The 21,462-nt window shown below is 38.7% G+C and overlaps 1 protein-coding gene across 1 annotated transcript in view; it reads right to left on the bottom strand.

The window, feature by feature from the left end:
* Window positions 1–252: 252 nt before the first annotated feature.
* Window positions 253–21,462, bottom strand: part of psmd1 (proteasome 26S subunit, non-ATPase 1) — a 43,250-nt gene continuing 22,040 nt past the window's right edge. Inside the window, exons 17-25 of the mRNA XM_057841383.1 lie at window positions 20,250–20,364; window positions 18,828–18,944; window positions 17,457–17,559; window positions 8,920–9,089; window positions 5,837–5,929; window positions 5,669–5,755; window positions 5,212–5,373; window positions 563–714; window positions 253–401 (exon numbers count right to left, since the gene is read on the bottom strand). Of these exons, the coding sequence (XP_057697366.1) occupies window positions 568–714; window positions 5,212–5,373; window positions 5,669–5,755; window positions 5,837–5,929; window positions 8,920–9,089; window positions 17,457–17,559; window positions 18,828–18,944; window positions 20,250–20,364 (994 nt within the window). The 3' untranslated portion in view covers window positions 253–401; window positions 563–567. The remainder of the gene's footprint in view (window positions 402–562; window positions 715–5,211; window positions 5,374–5,668; window positions 5,756–5,836; window positions 5,930–8,919; window positions 9,090–17,456; window positions 17,560–18,827; window positions 18,945–20,249; window positions 20,365–21,462) is intronic.

The following is a 21,462-nucleotide window of genomic DNA, read 5'->3' as shown; positions in this document are numbered from 1 at the left end:
TTTTTTTTTCAAAAACAAATGTCAAAATTCTGAATTGGTCTCAAAACCATGAAATTTTAAGTGTATCAAATGTTATACATTTGGCAATAAAGGGTTAAGGAAAAATGTATTCCAGTTTTGAGTGAATGTTGGTGATGAAAAATGAAAAGACGCAGCTTAATTTATGATGTGGTTTTTTAAAAAAAAAAACATTCTTTCCCTTCTCTCGATCAAAGTTAGAAAATGAATGGAAAAAGGTGAAATAACACACTGTTCTATATCTGACTTTATTGAATGAACAACAGAATACAAGGTGAACATGTAAAACAGGTCCTTTATGAGCAAAAGGGGCCACTACAGGAACATAACCACCCCCCAAAAATATTGGGAGTGGAAAGGACACACGCTTTTTCTTCTGAGGCCTGAAAACAAGAAAACACCTGATGTCAGTCCAAATGTCCCCATCTGCTGATATCCAAACTACTGTAATATTTTAACTCTAACCAAATTTGACAAGAAAATAGTACTCAAATATAGGCCGCATTGGACTACAAGCCACAGGGATATTCACAACTGCAGTCACCTGATTTATTCGTCGATATACTCGAAGGGCTCGGGAGGCTCGGGCTCCTGCTCTTCTTCCTCGATTTTTGGGCCGTGCGCTGAGACCGGCTCAACAAGCTCCTCTTCTTCTTCACTTGTGTCTTTCATGATGATGATGCCGCCTGTGTGCAGCTGAACAGCAGACAGACATGGTCAAAAACAACCTTTTTTGGTGAATACGTTAATACGCATCCTCTTGAAATTGTGAAGCCAACAGCCGAAGACTACAAAATAGTTCAAACCTTTGAGACATTTTACAAAAGTGCACTTTGTGAAAATTGTGGTCAAAATGAAAATGTATGGCTTCAGAAGTACACATTTCCTGTTTGTCGTTGCTCCCATTCTAAAACGTAGCTCCACATAAGGATTTCTTGTCAAATGTTGTTCTAACTCCCAATTGCACAACCGTCGGGGCACAAGTCAAGCACTGAAATGTAAAGTCCATAAGCAATTCGGATTCGGTAGATATGCAAAATTAGAGGACTGACTCGCATACAGAAATATTTGATCGGGACATCCCTAATGCAATAACCTATGTTGCATTTCATGCGGTGATCAACTTCTCAATTTCTGAAATATATATTGTTCAGAAGAAGAAAGACAAATGTTGGTCAAATGCAGCTGAACTCTATAACATCATTTTAGAAATTAATGTACATTGCACTTATGTGTAATACTGGTAAATGGAGAGTACTTATATAGCACATTCATCTACATGTTTACCATGCCAAAAACGCTTGACATTAGCACACATTTAACCTTTCATGCACAAATTCATACACTAATGGTACTGGGTAGTGATGGTCAAATTTGGAAAGACCCCTAAAAACTCATTAGTGAATTAAGGGTCATTTGTTAAAGCTTCCAGCAGATTCTGGAAACTTCCGATTTCAAGAGTAGTTACTGTTTTTTTGAGACATGAGCCTGATGACTAGGGTTGGGCATCGTTTGAATTTGAGCGGTTCCCGTTTTGAGTCCACATTTCGATTCCGGTTCCAAACGATTCTCGATTCAGATTCTTTTAATAGGCAGGGTAAAAAAAAAAAATCTCGTTTATTTTTTAAATTATATGAACTTTCAATTACCTTTGCTATGAATTTTTCACAGGGCTATTTTTTAACTTGTATATAAATATCAGTCTTTGAACTTGAATATCATGAAGTTTCTTTCCACTGAAGTGCACTTTCACAGAGATGTTTATTTTTCAAACGCTCAAGGAGAAAACATTTACACATATTCTTTTGCCTATGTTTTAGAGTATCTTATGCTGCAGGCATTTATTGTATTGCATCATTTGCTTGAAGTGGTATTTCTACAAGTTAGTTAAGGGCTGACAGGCGGGGAGTGTTTTGTCCCTTGATCAAGTTAACACTTTTTAAGTTTGATTTTTTTTTCTAAACTAATATATTGTTCATCCGTCCACAAGATATCACTATTGTAACTCCCGACTCTACAGTTTTTCTTTGGTTTTGCTATGTGCACTTGGTTTCCCCTAGTGGTGACTTACTGGAAGCAGCATGCAAAAAGAACTTATTTCTTAAGGGAACTTTGAAGTAAGGTTGGCCAACCATGTTTTTGAATAATATCAATGGCTAAACAATTATAAGCATATTTTCATTATTTTTTTTAACGCAACCCTTCCAGATTCTTTGTTTAACCCAAAGCAACGCCCCTGACAACGAAAATGCTTTTCTTCGGCAATCTTCGGAAATTACGTCACACCTAGACGTGCGAGGGAAGTTCACCATAGAACAGTATTGTTTGTTGCATTGCTTCTCGGTAAGATGCCACAGCGGTGTGTGGCAATGTTTTGTTCTCGCTCAATCGAAAAGTTGTATGAGTGGCCAAAGGATAGCAGGGCACGTAAATGGACATCTTTCGTTCGCACGAAGCGAATGAATTTCACGCCATCATCGAGTAGTGTTCTCTGCTGCAAACACTTCGAAGATGCCTGCTTCCTTAACCGGTCTGCTTATGATCAAGGATTTGCCAAAAAGTAAGTGTGATTTTTGGATAGATGACTGATGACTTTGTCAAAGCATAGCTGCCTACTGTTGTGGAATTGAACAGTATAAGCTATGAGAGCCGCTGACAGGTGACAGCTGAAAAATAGCGTGTTGGTTTAGCGTAGCCATTGAGTCAATCTCGCAGCAAATCAGCGAGCGTGCAGGTCACGCAGTGAATCATGGGAAATGTAGTCTCGGGACAACACTGAAGTGGTGCTTTGTAATCTGTTCGCTTGTGTGAAAAAACTACATTTCCTCACGCCATTAGACGCCAATTCCTGCCGAGAGCTGTGCCGAGCTGTGTTCTAACTTTTCCATAAGAACTGCTCCATGTGTTAATAAAGAGACAAGGTTACCAGCGCGTCGTGTGTTCGATACATTTGTAAACAAAAAGCTCATAACATAACGCTCATAACGTTTAAGAGACGCTGGAGTGGGAGGCGAGGAGGAGATCGGCGAGAAGCAAAACTTCGCGGTCGAATGTGGCGGCAGTCCGCTATTATTTTGTTTTCTTATTGTTGCCACAATAAAGTGGAGAAAGCCATCGAAGACTCATCTCCTTCTTTCCCCCCAATGTTTTTATATTATTATTTTATATGCACGAGAGCTGCCAGATCTGCCAAAATGAACATGAAGTCTGATTATTTTTTTTAACAATGTCATCAGATAGACAAAAACATAACATTATGTGCAAATGCCTGCATCTTCAAATCATAAAAATAATAACAGCCTATATCTTACCAATGTTGTAATCTTGATGGGTCTTGTATCCATTCCATGTCAGGTAGTCTAGGTACATTGTTTGCATTCTGATTAGCGTCTGGCTAATACATGTTAGATCCAACATAAAATTCCAAGCTCCTCTTCTTCCTCTAACTCTTCAAAAATTTGGATCTACTCCCTTGCGCTCGGTCTATCGCTTATATCGCTGTTTGAATCATTGTTTGAAGGGCTTTGTTTGGCGGTCGTATGTATGGAGCTGCCAACGCTGTTCCCGGTGTGACGTATCACTTCCGGGTTCGTCCCCTTTCAGGCTCGAACTTCGGAAACGCGATTATTTTGTCAAATATACAACATATAAATTATTTTTTCATGCTTTATTTGGTGGACAATGTTTACTTTACTTGTGACCCTATTTGGCATGTGAAGAAATTAGTTCACACTACAGCTTTAAGTTGGAAACGAATCCTTGAGGCTTACAGACGCCACACACACCTCCTCTGCACTACACGTCATTGGCAATCCTTGATTAAACAAAATCTAAGTTTGCATGTTTTAACAGAGGGTTTGATATAATTTGGGAATGTTTATTCTGTTACTTTGTTGTCATTTATGTGAAGCAAAGCAACACGGTTTTCGTGCTACTCTAAATTAGCCACTTGATATGATTTGCTAATAACGGAGCTAGTCTTCATTTGGCTGCTTCTTCGTGGTGTTCAGCAGCTATATTTTCCGGTCGGCGGTCAGGGCATCGAAACTTGGAATCGAAATTTTAAAAATTTGAACGGTTCCAGGAGAACCGGAGTGTTAGTCCTGGATCCCATCGATGCTCGATGACCAACCCTACTGATGACTTCAGAGATGGGATTTTACTATTGTTTCCTGGCTTGTTTTGTCCACATGTGTGCCCTGCATGTGTGTGTGTGTTCACCAGCCTGTATAATTTCCAAAATGGGTAAGAAAATGCAAAAAAAAAAAAAAAAAAATCACAAGTGACACTATCTTGACTGACTGACTGCACATCTTAAGGACTACGATTATGAAGATGGACGGCTTTGGTCAGAGTTACAACATCTAAAAGACAAACCTGACTGCAATACAGACAATTAAGAGCACGTCCGAAGCCCAAAAAGTGCAGTAGCCTGGGCAGACTCGGCCCTCAAAGATGAGCAAAAAGTAAGGGAATGCTTTTGATTTGCATTCTAGTTGACGCTGTAGCATTAAGATTGCCGAAAGTCAGGAAACTGCCACCAATATTCACGTTAACATTACTACTCTTGTCTACTTAGATTTCTGAAAATATAGGTGCTGGAATAAGTTGCATTGTACAAATAAATGCTGGTGACCATTATAAGCGAAGCATGCACCTTTGTAAAACCACTCTCCAGCGAGTCCACAGATGTCACACAACTAGACCACAAGACCAGTGGTAGTATGTTGATTTAGCCATCAATATATACAGATTGCTCCAAAATATTAATTTGATGATATTCCCATTTAATTTTCCTGAGGAAGAAAAAATTATAATAACTTATGGATGTTTCCTCAAAATGTTGGTCAATTGTTGAAATGTACAGCCAAGAATTGTGGAAATGTGAAGTGAATGACCTCCGAAGCATTGAGTATACTACACGTGCACGATGGTGCAGACATGAATGAAAGCTACTTCATGTGTTTAATCTTCTTGTGACGCGAACACAGAGCAGATGTCAGCCAGGTCTATAAAATCGTGCACACTCTTTGAATGACAAAACAAAGCCTTACAAGGAGCGCCGGCCAATCAAAAGAGGACTTCCTCATTGCCGGAAGGCGCTGTGCGCCAACTGGCTTTTAGGGAAGAAAACATTGACTTTTGATGTTGCGTGGAGTTGTTCAACGAACAGTGCCGGCTGAGTTGTCTCACCTGCTTGAACGGCTGATAGCGGCAGGTGTCAGGCATAGTGAGGACTTTGAGCTGTGCCGGCATCACTCTGGCCGGGTTCTCCAGGAGCTGGAAGTTTGGCTCAGCTTCCTTCTTCTTCTCCTTCTCCTCGTCTTTCTTCTCCTTTTCACCTTCCTGTACTTCCTGTTCACAAAGACCAGTACCATGTGTTCAGCAGACAATTTAGCTGATCATCAATCAGGAGCAAGAAAGTTCCACGTTTGACTGCAAGCCCCGGAGTTGAGATGTAACATGAAGGGAGAACCAAACAAGAACTCTTGAGTGGACTTTAGGTCTACTTCATCATCTCGTGGGGTCCATTGGGCAGGGATGTCTAAACATGTTGGCTTCTTTAAGTGCTTATTGCAAAAGGAATGAGCCAAAAGCTGCTCTGACTTGAACAAATGTAAACGTTTTCAATAAAAATAATGGCACTCACCACCTCCATCTTCTCTTCCTCCTTTTCTTTCTTTTCCTTCTCCTTTTTCTTTGCTTTGGCTGTGATGGAGAGAACAGCAGTGGAGACCTAACAGGGACAGACACCATTTATGTTGGTATTATCATAACAGAACAAACCTACATGCCAAAGGAAGAATGGATGTCTCACCTTCTCTTTCTCTTTCTCCTTGGGAACCTCTAGAGCTGGTGGGTAGGCGAAGGTGGAAGGTTTACAGTTGGAACGATACTGCACTTTGGGCATCTGAAGACCAGACAGAAAGGGGATGGGGTCATTGACTGGACAATTGACAGCCAATTTCACTTGTGGATCAATCTATCTACAGCAGTGTTGTTTTTGTCAACGATACAGACAACAAAAATATTTTGCAACAAACATTTTTTTTCAAGACGATGACGAGACGGTAATGTGCTAAAAACGTGTTTGGGAGACTAAAACATAACGAAATGAATGCCAGTTTTCGTCTGACGAGACGAAAATGCGCAATAGTTTCCGTCACATATGCAAAATGTGTAACAGTTTATGTGTAGTTAGCATGCATCGTAGCAGTGTCACTCGTTACGTGCTGTGCCCACCTCACTCAGCAGTGCAGTGCTCTTGCCCACACGGGAAGATTTGTTTTCTTATCTTCACCAGAGAGAATATGCAAAGTTGCTTTAGCCTTTAAAGGTCTGTGGTTGGTAATCATCACACACTAAATGTAACTACGTTGCGTTGGCAAAGCATTCGCGTTAACCTTAGGCTAATGCTAATGGCGCACGTCCTCTTAAACTCTTCGACAACTTTTTTTTTTCCTTACAGTTTGTGACTTCCAGATGGGTAGGATTAATTGAAAATAATCTACCGTTTTCCTGCTGAGTGTGTATTACACTAGAATATGTGCTTGTCTGTCAATGTTCATTCGAAATGTGCTTGTCTGTCAATGTTCATTCGAAATAGTTGGAAACCTTTGGGTTTTTTTTTTTTTTTTTTAATTTAATGAGCGAAAACATTTTTAGCAAACGTCAACTAAAACTAGATAAAATTAGTCTTGAGTTTTTGTCAACAAAAACTACACAAACACAATATGAGATGACTAAAATATGACAGACTAGTACCATATTTTTCAGACTATAAGTTGCAGTTTTTTTTTCATAGTTTGGCTGGGGGTGCGACTTATACACTGGAGCGACTTATGTGTGAAATTATTAACACATTAATATATCATTTCACATGTTATTTTGGTGTTCTGGAGTGACACTGATGGTTTGGGAAACTGAATAACTTAATAGCAATGTTACGTTAACATTGCGGCCACGTTCGCATTCCGTTGTTCATGCATCATGTAACATTGTCCTCCTGTACCCTTATTGAGCATGTTGTTCTCTATTGTATTTTTATTTTGCCTTTCAAAATGACATCTGTTCTATGTGTTCGATTTTATCAAGTAAATTTCCCCCCAAAATGCGACTTATACTCCGGTGCGACTTATATATGTTTTTTCCTCTTCGTTGGATATTTTATGGCTGGTGCGACTTATACTCAGGTGCGACTTATAGTCCGAAAAATACGGTAAGTGTTATCGTCCAAAAGACTAAAACTAAGACGAAAATTAAAATGGCTGCCAAAAACGTTACTGATCTACTGGATAGATTGAATGTCTCCTTCAAGAATGAGCGCGACTTTTATTGGTGGCTCACATTTATTTTAATGAATGGCCTAACAATTTATAATTGACAACAATTGATGTCCAATTCATTTAAACTGAAGGTCTGACTGTGAATGCTCATCTAACAAATGCCATTGACGGTGCTAGACGTCCAACCCATTTTTGACGAAGAGCAGGCTGGCAGTGAATGATCCCCCAGTTAAAATGGGTTGGCTATCTAGCAAAGGCAGCCAATGACTTAAATGCGTGCACTGTCAAGGGTTAATGTTGATTTAGCAAGGGATGAAATAATTTTACGTCTTACCCTTCGAATGTTAAATAATCTGCATACAAAATACTTCATTTTTGAGCAAATGTACATGTCCTGTGACACAACCTCCATCGAGTCGCACATGGGAGGAGAAAAATCACCAGTCTTAAATTATATTTTTAAGGTCTTTTATAGTGTCTTTAAAAGCATTAAATTGGACTTTTAAAAGAGTGCAAGAACCCTGGCTAGAGGTGGTGTTTAGAGGCTGTTATTTTCTGCAAAACGAGGCTCAACTTAATATGTTTTTGTTGTTGTAGTGGTGCCTAAATTTATGCATGGCCTATTTTTGTTTAAATAATTATTACGCACTTTGTTCATAAACTTAAATTTCACTTTTCGAATATTACGGTTTTCATCTGCTATATGATATATTTACCTGAAATTTTTGTTCCAACCAATCAGTGCTTTACAAGGGAAAATCTTTAAAAAGATCAGGGGCACCCAACTTTTGCATACTACTGTAATGTAATCACCATTTTACTATTGATCTTTGTAAGTTAAGTTAATCAAGCATTTGATAATTCATTATCTGTTATTGACAAATATGTAGCGAAAAAACAGAAGTGAAGGCTTATTTTTTCAAGGATTTTGAAGCCTAAATGTGCTCCACTTCGGGGACGACCAATTCTATTTTAAATCATTTAGAGAAATGCAACTATCTGGCTTCTGTCTATCACCAAGACATGTCATGTGATAACAGATGGGTAGTAAAGAAAGTAGCAAAGTTTGACATTGCTATATTTGAACCATTAATCAGAAAAACATTTTATTTGTTTAAAGATTATTTAGTCATTTAATTTATGTAGTCACTTACAATATGTAGAGTTGAGTCTGGTCTTGGTGAAGATTTAATTCGGAAGTGTAAAATTTTCTTATGTACTAATAAACTACTTAACTCATAAATATAGTGGCTTTCCCTTTCAGAGAGAAAAGCATGCTAGTCAGAACATAATAGATGCTCATCTGTGTTAGACTTTAATGATGGTATTGTTGTTGAAGTGTTAAGGTCAAGTATGCGTTTAGACTTAAAGCAGACCTGCAGCTTTGACTGATGTGACATACAGAAACAACTCTAGCACACCACAACATCGCAGCATGATGATGATGATGCCTGCACATGTTGCTCTGGTTCTGAAGTATTTAGAATTTAACATGGTGAGGATTACTGATGAATCTTGATGTAAACAATTAAGTAAAGAGTCTTCAGCCTGGTGCCGGCAAGACAATTAAAAAAATGAGAAAGGCTGTTACTTTGCTTGGTGATTTAGTTAGTACCTTAAGGTCCTTGTTAAGGCCAATGATGGCAGTTGGTGTGAAGGCCAAGGACAGGAAGTGGGAGAGAGGGAACCAGAACCAGAACTGGGTAAAGACGAGGAGACCCACTACGGATGGCATGTGTGTGTGACCGGTCCTGGATTGAAGTGAGATGCTCACGTTACGTCCCCCTGCAACACAGATGACACCGTTGCTTGGATAAACTATCGTTGTTTATGTTTGTGGGTTGAACAACAGGACTTGGTGTTATCTGTTTTTTATTAAAAAATTATCATCTCCATTATCAGGATTAAGAAATTCCCACTTTGCATGTTTACATAATGTGAGTAACCATCTTTCACATGAAGGTCATTCATACTAAGACTCTCTAACGTATTTAATTGAATAATAAGAAGTCAAGGCACCAATGAAGAGTAGTTACCACAAGAGTGGCACATTTACAGAATGAGTGTGACAACACATTTTTTTTTCAAATAAACGGCTGCTTATCTCCCATCACAGCATAAAGGGAAAACAGCATATGGTAGGCCCAGAAATATTTGGACAGTGACACAAGTTGTGTTATCTTACGTGTATACGGAAAAATATTCAAGATACAATTATATAATCAATATGGCCTTAAAGTGCAGGCTGCTGTAATTGGAGGATTCACATCAAAAATCGGAGCAAGGGTTTAGGTATTACAGCATTTTTTATTCAAACACTCCTCGTATTGTGGGCTTAAAAATAAGGTTATGTTTATTTATCCAGTTAAGTTTAAATCTTACTTTTCAGTATTTTGTTGAAAATCTTTTCCAGGCAATAACTGCCTGAAATCTGTAATCCGTGAACATCACCAAACACTGGGTTTCCTCCTTTATTTATGCTTTGCCAGGCCACTACTACAGCTCTCTTAAAGATGTACCTTGTTTGGGAGTCTTTCTGCCTTATAGTTTGACTTAAGCAAGTGCAACTCATGCTCAATTGAGTTATTATCTGGTGTTTTGACACTGCCATAGCAGAATACAACCCCTAGCAAAAAGTATGGAATCACCAGTCTCGGACGAGCACTCACTCAGACAGTTTGGCCCCAGACCAATGTTCCTGCATCATCACCTTGTCGAGTCAAGAATTTGCATTGGACAATGTGATGATGCTGGAACTTTGGTTTGGTGCTGTTCCAGTGAGATTTACAGAGATGACTGCCTGATGAAAACATCAAAATTCCCTCAGTCCTTGATGATATGGGGCTGCATGTTAAGCAAAGGAACTGGGGAGATGGCTATCGTTAACTCTTCAATAAATGCACAACTTTACATTGAAATTTTAGACAGCTTTCTTATCCCTTCAATTGAAAATATGTTTGTCGTTTTCCAAGATGACAATGCATCATGCCAGAGCTAAAACTGTTAAAGCATTCCTTGGAGAAAGACTCATCCAGTCAATGTCATGGCCTGCAAATAGCCCAGATCTCAACCCTATTGAAAAGCTGTGGTGGAAATTGAAAAAAATGGTCCACAGCAAGGCTCCGACCTGCAGATGGCAACTGCAATCAAAGAGTTGGCACCAAATTGATGAAGATACTCATCAAGTCCATGCCTCAGAGACTGCAAGCTGTCATAAAAGCCAGAAGTGGTGCTACTAAATACTAGTGATGTGTTTTGATTGGTATTTCTTTGTTTCTCATGATTCCAGACATGATTTTTTTCCCTCAGAATGGAATGATTCCATATATATTTCCCTGCAATTGCTCTATGAAAGTAACATTTACTGACCACCACAATGTTTTCTATTCATTTATTTTAGTTTTTCTGAATGCTAAAGTGTTGCACTTTTGAACTAATTCATTATTTTTTCAAGCTTTTTATCGGAGTTTGTTCTACATGATAAAATGAGAATGGTGATCACATACTTTTTGGTTTGTATTCCTCTTTCCTTAGAGAAACAAAAACAAACACTTCTGGGTCGATTTTACAGTAAGTTGTACGTTTTGGATCATTGCTCATTTATACTACAAAACATCTTCCAATCAACCTAGCTGCATTTGGTTGAATCTGGACATTAAGTATATCCCTATACACTTCAAAAACCATCCAGCTGTTTCTGTCTTTTGTCACATCATCAATAAACAAAAGTGACTATGCTGTTGGAGGCCATGCATGTCCATGCCATCAGACCATAAACTGTCTCTTCCATCTTTTACAGATGATCTGGTTTGCTCGTGAGCATTTCTGCCATCTCTCTGATGGAATTTTTTTTTTTTTTTTTGCCTCAGGATGGTCGGTTTAACCTCCGCTTATTGAATGTCATCCTTTGAATGTTGTGTGGCCATAACATAGTTGTGTGTGCATCCAAATGCAAACACCACACCTGGAATCAACCCTGGACCTTATAAGACATTAATTGATGACAGTTTATCGAGGGATGAGCCCATGCAGCCTTGTTATTATTTTTAGATTTTTTTTTTTTCTGGCAACATTCTGAGTCGGTTTTCCAATTACTTTTGAGCCCCTGAAATAATGAGGGTTTTTACTGTATAAAATAATTCCTAAACCCTTGCTCCTATTTGGATGTGAGTGTAAAATCAGTCTGCACTTTATGCCTATATTGATTGACAGTGTGCATCCTGAATATGTTTTGTAACCAGCTAAAATTACAAAATTTGTGCCTCTGTCCAAATATTTCTGGACCTGACTAATAGATTATCATTTGACTGTTGACCAAACCCTTTTGAATATAACATGAAATATGGAAGCCAAGAGCTTACTTCAGAAGAAAACTTTTGATCCCTACGACTTGTCGAGAACACAGACATTCGGTAACAGTGACCCATAAAACCAAAGAATGCGTTGTCTGTAGCATCCTGCATTAAATCAACGTTTGCATTTGATTATCCAAAAATAATTCCTTGTGAGATAACAATGCTAAACATGCAATTACAAAAAAAGTCGGTGATTTCTCATCAAAAAGATTCACCCGAAAGGAAATGGAAGTGAGGTGTTGAAATTGAAGAGTTGAAGACAGAACTTGATAAGAGTTTCTATTCAAATAGTATGTCAACAGTGTGCAAACGCCCTCCAACTACCAAAGGCAAACAATAGGGAGGATTTGAAAAGGTTCAGAGACAAAGACAGTGAAAGGAAGGACGGATAGGAGGGAACCAGGATGAATCAGTCATGTCCTGTCATAATGAACACAAATGATGGTTCAAGGGAGTGGACCATCGCACTCTAAATGAAATCAGTCAAGACAATAGCAGGTAACTCAGTCTTATCTGAGGTCATTTAGCTAAATGAGTCCTGGCACAGCAACATGAGTAAGTGTTGAAATGTTTCTATTCCACTGACTGAATGCTGGCCAAAATCAGTCACATAAGCAGGAATGGTTGCTGAAGACTCACTTCAAAATGTGACAACAGGTTAAGAACATTTGACCAGTGAGTTCCCCACACAGGTGGTTATTCCAAGTACACCATGACCTCAAATATATTGGTATGAAAAAGTATCTGAACCTTTTGGAATTTCTCACATTTCTGCATAAAATCTCCATCAAATGTGATCTGATGTTTGTCAAAATCACATAGATGAAAAAAACAGTGATTTAAATAAAACAACCCAAACATTTATAGGTTTTCATATTTTAATGAGGATTGTATGCAAACAATGACAGAAGGGGAAAAATAAGTAAGTGAAGCATCACATTTAATATTTTGTTCTTTTTAGACAGCAGTGGCTTCCTCCTTGGAGTCCTTCCATAAACACCATTCTTGGCCATTGTTTCACATAAAGTTGATGTATGCACAGATATTGGACTGTGCCAGTGATTTCTGTAAGTCTTTATCAGACACTCTAGGGTTCTTTTCTACCTCGCTGAGTATTCTGCACTGAACTCTTGGTGTCATCTTTGGTGGGCGGCCACTCCTTGGGAGTGAAGCAACAGTGCCAAACTCTCTCCATTTGTAGACAACTTCTCTGACTGTCGATTGATGTACATCCAGACTTTTAGAGATGGTTTTGTATCCTTTCACAGCTTTATACAAATCAACAATCCTTGATTGTAGGTCTTCAGACAGCTCTTTTGACTGAGTCGTGATGCACATCAGACAATGCTTCTCATCAAGATAATTCTAACCCGGTATGTGTTTTACAGTGGGGAGGGGTAGCTTTAAACCACTCATCAGTGATTGGACACACACCTCACTTAAAATGTTTGTTAAAAATTAGTTTCAATTGTTCTTTAAGTCTTCTTAGGCAGAGGGTTCACTTACTTATGTTTTCCCCTTCTGTCATTGTTTGCATGCTATCCTCATTAAAACCTATAAATGTTTGGGTGGCTTTAGTTAAAGCAGAAACTGTATTTTCATCTATGTGATTTTGACAAAGATCAGATCACATTTGATGGTGATTTTATGCAGAAATGTGAGAAATTCCAAAAGGTTCAGATACTTTTTCATACCAATGTACAAGCCTAATAGGAAGTCAACTTATTCATACACTTTTCTAAGATAAGATGATTTCACTTCAAACAAGAGGGAGATAGACCAGAATCTCAGTAGATTTTTTTGGACCTACGAGGTCACAGTTAAATTAACAAGCAATGTCCTGTAGTTTTCTGGAAAACCACAAAATACATTATAACAGTGAAACTTTTTTTTTTACTGCGGAGCAGACACTGCGATATAAGGAGAGGAGGCAAGTAAAGGTGTATAAGTGAAAACGACAAGGAAAGCAGTAATATGAAACAGACCCCGTCTTGGGGCTGGGAGACTAACAAAGATTGCATGAATCTGCGGGTGAAAAATGAACATAGGTGGCGTACTCTATTCACACGCATTGGGATTAGAGCTGAAACAAATACTCGAGCAACTCGAGTAACTCGAGTTTAAAAACTGATCCGAGTAATTTTATTCACTTCGAGGAATCGTTTAATTTTGCCAGCTCTAAGCATCACGTTTTGCCCGTACTACTTTTAATGCCGGACAACGCGCTGACGTCACGTGCGTAGAGGAAGAACCAATTAAAAAAAAAAACTTACTACAGCCGACAGCCGCTACAAACTACGCCGACGTTGCTAAAAAGTACGCCCGCATGATGCTAGTGTGGTAGCAGGTAGTGTCCGATGCGTCTCATAGATATCGCATGCATTTAGGACGAGATGCGAAATGACAGACTCGGCTGCGTCTGCGCAGCATTAGTAAACAGCTGCCATCTTTAAGCAGTAGACTTCTTATCGCTAATAAATATAACATTACTGTCACTCGCTCACGTAACGTTAGCCCTTCGGAGGTCTAGGTTTCTATTGATTGTGACCACTGTCGATGCGTGGCTAACGTGTCTTACATACAGGCTTTATTTAATCTGTAAAAACACAGCGCTGTAGAGTAATGAGGGTGTAAAATTATAACATAATAAAGGTAACTGTCAGTTTTAGCTCAGTAGTCATTGCTGAATAAAACGCCAAGTAGCACTGGTCCCTAATGTGCTCCAATACAGCAGGTATCATACATTTATTTTGAACACTGGAAAAACTCAAAATCCTATCAGTACTTACAGTTTGGACTAACTTAAAACTTAACTAGGACTTAAAAATAGCCTGACACAAATGGAAATTAAATTGAAACACTTGGGAAAAACACGTAACTTTTAAGTGATGTGTGTTATCAAGCGTACTAACATTTTTAGGTAAGAATTTATTAATTTTTTGTATAAGATCTAGAAGTTTTTTGAGTGAAAGCAGTCAATTTTTTTTTCTAGTCACATCTGAGATGTAATTGTTGGCCATTTTCAACAATGTACATCGAAAATAAAGACATCGATTGACTGAAAATGGTTCAATATTGGATTAAATGTCTTTTTCCCGTGTATATTTATATTGGTCTTTACCTAAAAAAATATATATATATTTTATCCGATTACTCGATTAATCGATAGAATTTTCAGTCGATTACTAGATTACTAAAATATTCGATAGCTGCAGCCCTAATTGGGATAGATGTAAACTTGCCATTATGTTGGTGCCACATCATGGTAATGGAATTTCCTCCATGTACCAGTACGTTGGCGGCAGTCGAACAGTTAAAACCAACATTCTAAAAAATAATAATGATAAAATAGAAAAATCAATCTTAAAAAATCATTAGAAGGATCAAGTTCGGATAATATTAAAAACCAAAGTCCCTACCGATCAATCAATATCTTTTTCGCTATATGACATATATGACAACATTGCCTTGGTAAATGAGGAACAGCGATCATGAAAGTGAGAGATAAAATCACCTGTTCACATAGAACGACTCCTCTAAAGCTCCAAGAAGGAAAACAAAATATGCACCTGAATGTGCATTTAGAAGGGATACGTTTCTTGCCTAACCCTTTCACTATCGATCTCACCCCCCCACCCCCCGAAAATGAATGATATAAATAATATCAAATTGCTATGATTCCTATACCCACTGTGAATTTTTTTTGAAAACCTTCATTCGCCCGACGAGAGTGAAAGGGTTAAATTTCAGGTGCCACGACACAAAGTGTCGCAAAAAATGCAAAGTCTCTTAAATCGGAAGGAGGTATGGGAGCACGTCTACAGCGGGAGAAATGATACTCTGGAAACTGTCACACAAGGTCATCATGGCATGCCAATGCCTGCTCTTACTGTGCTTGCCATGATTGATGACTTGGCTGTTATCCATTGTCCACAATTAAAAGCAACCAAAAGGGCCACGAGACATCACTAAATGTGTGAGAAATGTTAAAACACTAAGAAATGCACACCACAATGAGTTAGTGCGCAAAAACGTGGCTTCTTTCTGCCTAAGCACAATTCTTTTTAATGCTGGCACAGGGAAAATCTGCTCGCGCCTGCTTCCAAGGCTTTGTGTATACACGAGAAAATTGGTGCGCGCTGTGTCAGTGTGAGTATGGAGCTGGGACCTCACACATGTAAAGCCATTTTGTGTGCTTGAGTCCACAAACAGCGGTGCAGGCGCACACACACACACGCCAGGGACAAGCAGACAATCACCAGCGGGACACCAACTGGCCATATGGCTCAGAACGTAGCAGAGCCGTGCTAAAAGCCAGCTGCTAATGAACCTTAATGTGATCTCGTCCATAGTTACAGTGTGTGGGTGGCCAGGCGTGGAGGCGTACACTGGTCACCTGATGTTAACTCAAATTCACAGACAATCGTACAAAACCACACGTTGAACTGCTTGTTTTACAGAGGGATTGCAGTTTTCACCAGGTGAAACGAGCATCGTGTTTTAGTAGAATACACTACACTGAAAGATGAGATTAAATACCCTGAATGGCAGCAATTCGAGGTAAATTCCACTGAAAAAGGCCATTCATTCCACATGAGAGCAGTGGACAAGATGGTGGATAAATAGATTCTACAACAATTTGGTTGAACGGTGAAATGTACACTTTCTGGGAATGCGAAAAGTATTATTTTAAAGGGAACCACGGACGGAAAGACTTGTTCTTTAAAGATAAATATTAGTATGAGTTATTACAATTCTATATTCAAACCCCTCTTAATGTTTTAGTTTTTATAAAATTTTGCCATCATTGTTGAAGACGCAATGCTGTGACGTCACTGGGCAGTGCTGTCGTGCTTCCACAGTGTCACTCTTTAGCTACATAAACATATCGTTGGTTCTGCAATCTGCACTTCCAATTTGAACTCGAGCGGAAAGGTGATGAGCAGGAAGGCACTGTCGATATTTCACAAAACGAGCAGCAAAAGCAATTAAATAAAAGTTTTCAGCGGGATTCGAAACCGTGTTTCCCGTGTGACAGACGAGCACTTCGACAACAGCACTACACTTCCGCGTGACGCTAGAGTCACGAATGTCCTTATAAGGGAAAGGCAACTGAAAAGTGCGGCTGGCTTGACCATGGAATTAAAAAACGCGGCTCACATCAGTCAGCAAGCAGACAACAAGAACAGAGGGATTGCGTAAAACTTTATTAAACACACAAAAAAAAAAACAATTGATCGCATAAAGGGAGACACACAAAGGGTTCCTGACAGTAGGTCGGGATCAATTAAAAAAAAAAAAACGAGGTAAAACCGATGTGAGAGGCAGACAAACGAAAAAAGGCAATGATATCACTAACAACGAAGGGATATACAAATGGCCGCAAGTCAATGCAAGCTTCCTAGGATCGGTATAAAGACACTGCTGATAAGCTGGAACTGGATGCAGGTACGATGTTGGGAACTCAATCCACATCTCTAACAAAACAATCTGACAAGCAGCAGAACGTGACAAAATCATGCCAAATCGTCACACTAGCTTCGCTTGCTAGGTAGCACAGCTATTCTCCCAGTCCAGGCCAACCGCGTCATCACCCCAAGCTCGCATTGCGCGTGTAAAACATGGCACCCTCCGCAGGTCAAAACATGTACTAAATATTATAGATTTATTAAATCAATGTCAATAATATATGTGTTTCTAATAACACATTTTAGTAAAAGAGAACAAGTGTGGCTTATTAGAGCCTACAAGTCCGAGGATCCCTTTAAACAAATTCAACATAATAGTACACACTGACCTGCATCAAGGATTCCCTGAGCCAGGATGGCACCAAATTTGGCCATAACATCGTCGTGCTTATCGTTGATTACCTTTGCATAGAGCTGTCTGAATTGATTCACCTGTAAACGATAGGGAGAAGTATAAGTCATAGGCAACTTTGATGCAGTGTGTGAAAAACGTGGCAAGGCAACTTTAGCTTGTTAGCCTTCACAATATATCATTTCAATATCGCCAGATATGGCATGTGCAAATATTTTTTGAAAATGTAAAATTTTGGGTTTTTTTTCATAAAAGCAGCAAGCGTGCAGAGACATGGCTTCCTAAATCCCTTTTATATACAGCAATCTTTATCGTTCACAGATAAACCTCCTTAGCCTGGATTATAGAAATACAATCATAAATCGCGGTTTTGCAATTTTTTTCCCAATACAGTTCTTAAATAAACAAACACAATTAAAGTAAATTGAAGCACCTTAAATCTATAATGCAACAATGAAAATACAGAAACTATTATAACATTTTTAAAATGATGAATATGATGAATTGTTTAAAGAATATAAAATAAAAAAAAATCAAGAATACAAGGATGAATGAGAAAAACAAGACAAACAAGAAAAACAGTCTAATAAAATACTGAATCTAATACACTAATACAAAAGCATGGCGAGTCAACCAGTCTTTCCAAACAGAGCTATTCAAGTCATCTGGTGAAAATTATTCTAGTTTTAATATTGCAATATGCAGTATATCGCAATATATTGCAAACACCCAAAAATTCGCAATGCAAGTTTTTTCCAATATCGTTCAGCCCTGGTCTCAGATTGTTTTTGTTTGTTTGATGTAAACCAGTCTAAGTGGCTATTTCAGTGAAAAAAGAATATCGATCCCTGGGCTATACTTTGAGAAGCAAGCTGCAGTCTTCAACGAGAGACGATGTGTTAAGCTACAAAGGCCGTAGCTTAAAATAAACTGTCGTGGATGCAGTACCGCCAAACATTCCACTGTTTAGAAAAATGGCTCTTGCAAAATTCTGCATAGGCCATTAGCTTTGAGGGAAAAATAACTGTTGCGGTACAATTCAGGAGTCACTGAAAAGGTGTCTGGAATTTCTTAACTGTCTGTGAAAATATATTAGGTGCTCCCAAAGCAAATGTGTGAAGTTATACTGGGACGACTTATTTTCCAGTGTGCCATGAAACATTTCTTTTCCTCTATCTTTATAAAGTCTAGATATAGAGTTTTCAATCAATTTTCTCCCTTTGCTATCATTTCATGTAAAAACAACCATGTTGTTACCATTTTCCATTGAAATTAAAAAGAAAAAAAATCCTGTGAAAAGGAGTTGCAGTCTAGGCTGTCCGCTAAAACATACAGTAGACGAACGAACCTTAGGGCAAGTGACTTCCGTTTGCTGGATCATGATGAGTGCAGAGGCAATGAGAGCACCTTGTCTTACATAGTTCACTGGGTCATTGGTCATGGGCTCCAGCAGATTGATGGCTTCCTGGAGGAACAACAGATGAAACACTTGAACTTGGTCAAGAGTTTTTACAGGCTTCAACTCTCATTTCCAAGGGTTGGAAAAAAAGGATACAAGTATGCATATTCTATATTTGCCATTTTGTAATTGAAACATTCGCACTACAACGGGAACATGTGTCCAGGAAAAAGATTATTAACAGAGGAAACAAGACCATACTAATGAATGAGATTAGTGGCATCCATATCTGGTTGCCCAGGGTAACTGTGTTACAGTAAAAGCAAAGACCGCCTTTGACAATTTGCTTCTATTATGACAGAGAGGGATGATTTTGTACTTCTCACTTTGCTGCTCATTGAGTGCTGAAGGATGTAACATTTATGGAGAAGATCAGAGGGAGTTGACCATTCTGTCAAGTGCAGAGAAACAGGATGTTTTTAAGATAAGAGGTCTCCTGAAAAATTAGGAGGTAACGCCAACACAAGTTGAGCACATTATGCTCCTCGGTAATTCATTAAGTCCTAGGTTACCTTGAGGGAATGCAAATTATTACAGAAATTTTTTTTTTCTAAATTTGATTAATACATTTTCCTTCACAATATTGTTAACAAAACCCTTTTATTTAAGGCCACAATTATACATCAAACAACGTCATTTCCAAAGAAATGACAGTGAAATAATTGACTTTTTTAAATGGGTGACCTAGTTCTCTGGACACAAGACGATCACTCTCATGATAAAGGGCATAATAAGCTTGGCAGCTGTGTGGATACACTTTGCCAGTCCTTTTCTAACTGGTGCTTTTGAAAATTGAAATGAAAACTACTGAGGCCTCATTTACATTTGTTGAATATAATGAGCTTAGTGTACATCCTCCATGTTTTCGTTTTAGATATGTCCGGTGTTTGATTAAAACAAACAAAAAAAAATTTACCTAGTTCTTATTGGCATGTAATTCATGAGAGTTCTTAGTTTACTTCTCTTCCTAAAGCAGAACTATGTCACGACGAACCTACGGTAATGTAGTAATTAAGTAATGAGACCAATTTCTTGACAGTTTTTGCCTCATTTGGCCACTAAAAATTCTTCTGATAATTACCTGTACAGTACTTGACAGTAGTACATGTATTGTACTGTACTATTTTATTGAAAACACAAGTGGATAAATACAGTACATACAATCAAAATAACATGAATTACGGTGGAAATTGAGCACACCAGTTTGGGCACTGACCTTAAAAGTTCGCAGATCTGTTGCCTCCCGATGAATTTAAACCACACCGTTCAAGCGGAAAATGCACTTGCTTTCATTTCAACAAGGTAACTTACCTTGTTGCCTGTTCCAGCACAGCAGATGCCTAAAGCCATGGCAGCACCACAGCGAACGTGAGGGTTGTAGCTTTCTGACAAAAGGGACACAACACTGGGACACTGCTCAGGAGTTCTGAAAGAGGTTAAAAATAAATAAAAAATCAGAGGGGGAAGAAAAACCCTTTACGTTTCTATTTCAATTAAGCAGCACCGCCAAGTGCTGAAATGAAATTTCCTATACCCATTTTGGGATGTACCACCATGCTACTAGTAAACTTTGGTAGTATTCATAGTCAAAAAAACATTGCCACCGTTTTGAAAGGCAAGACAGATCAGGGTTTAGCATTTCAAACCATATATGACACACTGAACTGAACTTTACAATTTGAGAAAAATAGTCAAAGCAGTCAAGTAAAGCACATACAGGAAAACCAAAAAATGAATAGTTGTGTGGGATCATAAAAATGTGTGTTGAAAGCATCACAGTGAGCATTGGACGGCTGATGGAAAGTCTGTCAGCCCAATTTGTTCAAAACAATGTTTTAAGGTATTGAACAAGTGAGTCATATGAACTCAATCCACCATAGTCAGACAGTAGAGAGTAGACTTTGTTCGGGAATGTCTGCTCAAACCATCTTTCAAAAGGAAGGAATTTGTTTCTGTACACAAGCATGACAGGAAAAAAATGAAATACCGTGTTTGACGTTAAGAATAACACAATGTGATGTGATTTGCTAATCCACTTACGTTTATATTTAAGAACTAAAATGGTAGATCTACAATGAACATTCTCCAATGTTAGATATGATTATATACGCCATTATTTGAACATGGTTATTAAAAATAAAAAAATGCTTTACATGACAATATTTTGCATTGCATAGGCTGCACGGCGGACGTCAGCCTCACTGTTCTGAGATCAAGGGTTCAATACTAGGCTCTAGCCGTCTTGTGTGGAGTATGCACGTTCTCACGTGCCTGCGTGGGTTTTCTCTGGGTACTCTGGTTTCCCCCCACATCCCAAAAACATGCATGCTAAGTTGATGGAACACAATAAATTGTCCCTAGGTGTGAGTGTGTGCGTGAATGGTTGTTAGTCTTCTTGTGCCCTGTGATTGGCTTGCCTGGTATACCAGACTCACCGCTGTTCCAGCGATTGAGTCTGGCGACTGTCCCGCGGATCAAATTCCGAGGGCGGAGCAAGCCACAGCAAACACAGCGGAGTGGACCA

Source organism: Corythoichthys intestinalis, chromosome 7 (genome assembly GCF_030265065.1).
Source record: "Corythoichthys intestinalis isolate RoL2023-P3 chromosome 7, ASM3026506v1, whole genome shotgun sequence".
Taxonomy (NCBI): Eukaryota; Metazoa; Chordata; class Actinopteri; order Syngnathiformes; family Syngnathidae; genus Corythoichthys; species Corythoichthys intestinalis.
Note: the sequence above shows the minus strand (reverse complement) of the source record. Positions and strands in the feature narration are given on the sequence as shown.